General features: G+C 48.4%; 1 protein-coding gene across 1 annotated transcript in view; it reads left to right on the top strand.

Moving 5' to 3' along the window:
* EMH_0069100 (uncharacterized protein) overlaps positions 1–144 on the top strand; it is a gene marked incomplete at both ends in the record, with an annotated part of 1,089 nt that extends 945 nt beyond the window's left edge. The window contains one exon of the mRNA XM_013498831.1: positions 3–144. Coding sequence (XP_013354285.1) covers positions 3–144 — 142 coding nt within the window. The remainder of the gene's footprint in view (positions 1–2) is intronic.
* Between the last annotated feature and the right edge of the window lie 2,141 nt (positions 145–2,285).

Below are 2,285 nucleotides of genomic sequence, written 5' to 3'. Positions count from 1 at the left end.
CAGCAGCAGCAGCAGCAGCAGCAGCAGCAGCAGCAGCAGCAGCAGCAGCAGCAGCAGCAGCAGACCTGTAGAAAGACCTTGGCCTGGTGCTGCGCTCTGTCTCTGCATCTAACAAACTGCTCCCGCAGCAGATTAGGGTTATAGGCCTCGTGCATAAACCCTAAACCCCAAACCACCACACAAACCCTAGACATATATTCCTAGGGTTTAGGGTTTAGGGTTTAGGGTTCAGCTAGCTAGCTAGCTAGCTAGGCATTGGCTAGCTAGCTAGCTAGCCAGCTAGCTAGCTAGCTAGCGAATGGCTCGGGAGAAGTATGGGGTTGGTGTTGAACGGTGGTCGACGAGGGTTTAGGGTTTAGGGTTTAGGGTTTAGGGTTTACCTAGGTGGTGGTTTTCGTCAAAAAAGCGAGCGGCGTGATGAGCTCTGTATTCTTTAAGGTATTTCTTATAACCCTCATTTAGGGTTTCTTGGCTCGTGCCGTCAGGCTGCACACAAACCCTAAACCCTAAACCCTAAACCCTAAACCCTAAACCCTAAACCCTAAACACTGATCGAGAAGCACTGTCTCGTGCTTGAAAGAAGACGGCAGCCGCAGAAAAAGTAAATATGTAACAGACTGTAAACCCTAAACCCTAAACCCTAAACCCTAAACCCTAACCCTAAACCCTAAACCCTAAACCCTAAACCCTAAACCCTTACATTTCTTAGTACAAACTGCTTGAAGCTGAGCATGGGCCCATCCAGCATTTGTTTTATTTGTGTTTCTCCATCTAAACCCTCAGCAGCAGACGTAAACCCTAGATCTCGATTAGGGTTTACAAAACCCCCGTTGTTGTAAACCCTAAACCCTGATGAGGGGTAGTCGCGGTGCCGCCCCCAACTGCCCCGCGTAGATGCAGGGGACCTGCTGCGGCTTCGACCCATCGTAAACCCTAAACCCTAAACCCTAAACCCTAAACCCTAAACCCTCGGCATGCATAACAGCAAACAGAAACACAACAAACACGCCATGCAGCTGTGCTGCACGAGGCGCCGTTGCTGCTGCAGCTCCTGCTGCAGCTGCTGCTGCTGTTGCTGCTGCTGCTGCTGTTGCTGCTGCTGTTGCGTTGTTGCTGCTGAAGTGGCGTGTTGCTGCTGCTGCTGCTTTTGCTGTTGCTGCTGCTGCTGCTGCTGCTGCTGCTGCTGACGCTGGTCTCTGTGCTGCTGCTGCTGCTGCTGCTGCTGCTGCACCTGCTGCTGCAGCGAATGTTAGTAAGGAAAGAAAAGCCAAGAAAGAAGCAAAGAAGCAACGAGAAAGTTGCTGCTGCTGCAGCAGCAGGACTAGCAGCAGCAGCAGCAGCAGCAGCAGCAGCAGCAGCAACAACAGCAGGGGGAAAGCAAAAAGGATTTGAATATAAAAAGAAGAACAGAGCTAAAATAAAAAAACAAATTTATTTTTTATTTATTTTTTTATTTTTATTTTTTATTTCACTGAGAAACCACCCACTCGTTGCTGGGGGTTTTCTCCGCGCCGCTTGGGGCTGTCTGTACACCGCAGCGCATGCAGCTAAACCCTAAACCCTAAACCCTAAACCCTAAACCCTAGAGTGTGGAGGAGCAGATATATAATACCTTGCGTGGTTAAAAAACCCGATGAATTTCGAGGGTTTAGGGTTTATAAAAACAATATAAACACAAAACCCTAAACCCTAAACCCTAAACCCTAATTCAGCCGTATCAGGTGTCTGTGTCTCATTCTTAAGGGTTTAGGGTTTAGGGTTTTGTCGGTGGTTTGTGTAGTTGGTTGCTGCGTAAACCCTCAAGAAGAATATAACAAAGGGTGGAGGGTCGAGGGTTTACTGTATCCTTTTATATTTGTTGCGGCAAACCCTAAACCCTAAACCCTAAACCCTAAACCCTAGATCCTAAACCCTAAACCCTCAATAGCAAACAGTCACTCCTCCTCTCCCACCCCACACCTGTGAGCAGCTGCTGTAAGCGAGGACCTGCGTAAACCCTAAACCCTAAACCCTAAAACCCTAAACCCTAAACCCTAAACCCTAGACCTTCACAACCACCCAAAGCAGACAGGCGTTGCCTACCTCTAAACCCTAAACCCTAAACCCTTGAGCAGCAGGCTATATGCAGCAGTTGGCTCGGGTTTTTGTAAACCCTAAACCCTCGAAATGTGGTTTAGGGTTTGACATCTAGGGTTTAGGGTTTAGGGTTTAGGGTTTTGGTGTTCCTTAAGAACAGCTACACGCTGGTGATAGTGAGCCTCAACAATAGCCGCAAACCCTAATTC

Source organism: Eimeria mitis, genomic scaffold (genome assembly GCF_000499745.2).
Source record: "Eimeria mitis Houghton genomic scaffold, Emh_scaff3743, whole genome shotgun sequence".
Classification (NCBI taxonomy): Eukaryota; Apicomplexa; class Conoidasida; order Eucoccidiorida; family Eimeriidae; genus Eimeria; species Eimeria mitis.
Note: the sequence above shows the minus strand (reverse complement) of the source record. Positions and strands in the feature narration are given on the sequence as shown.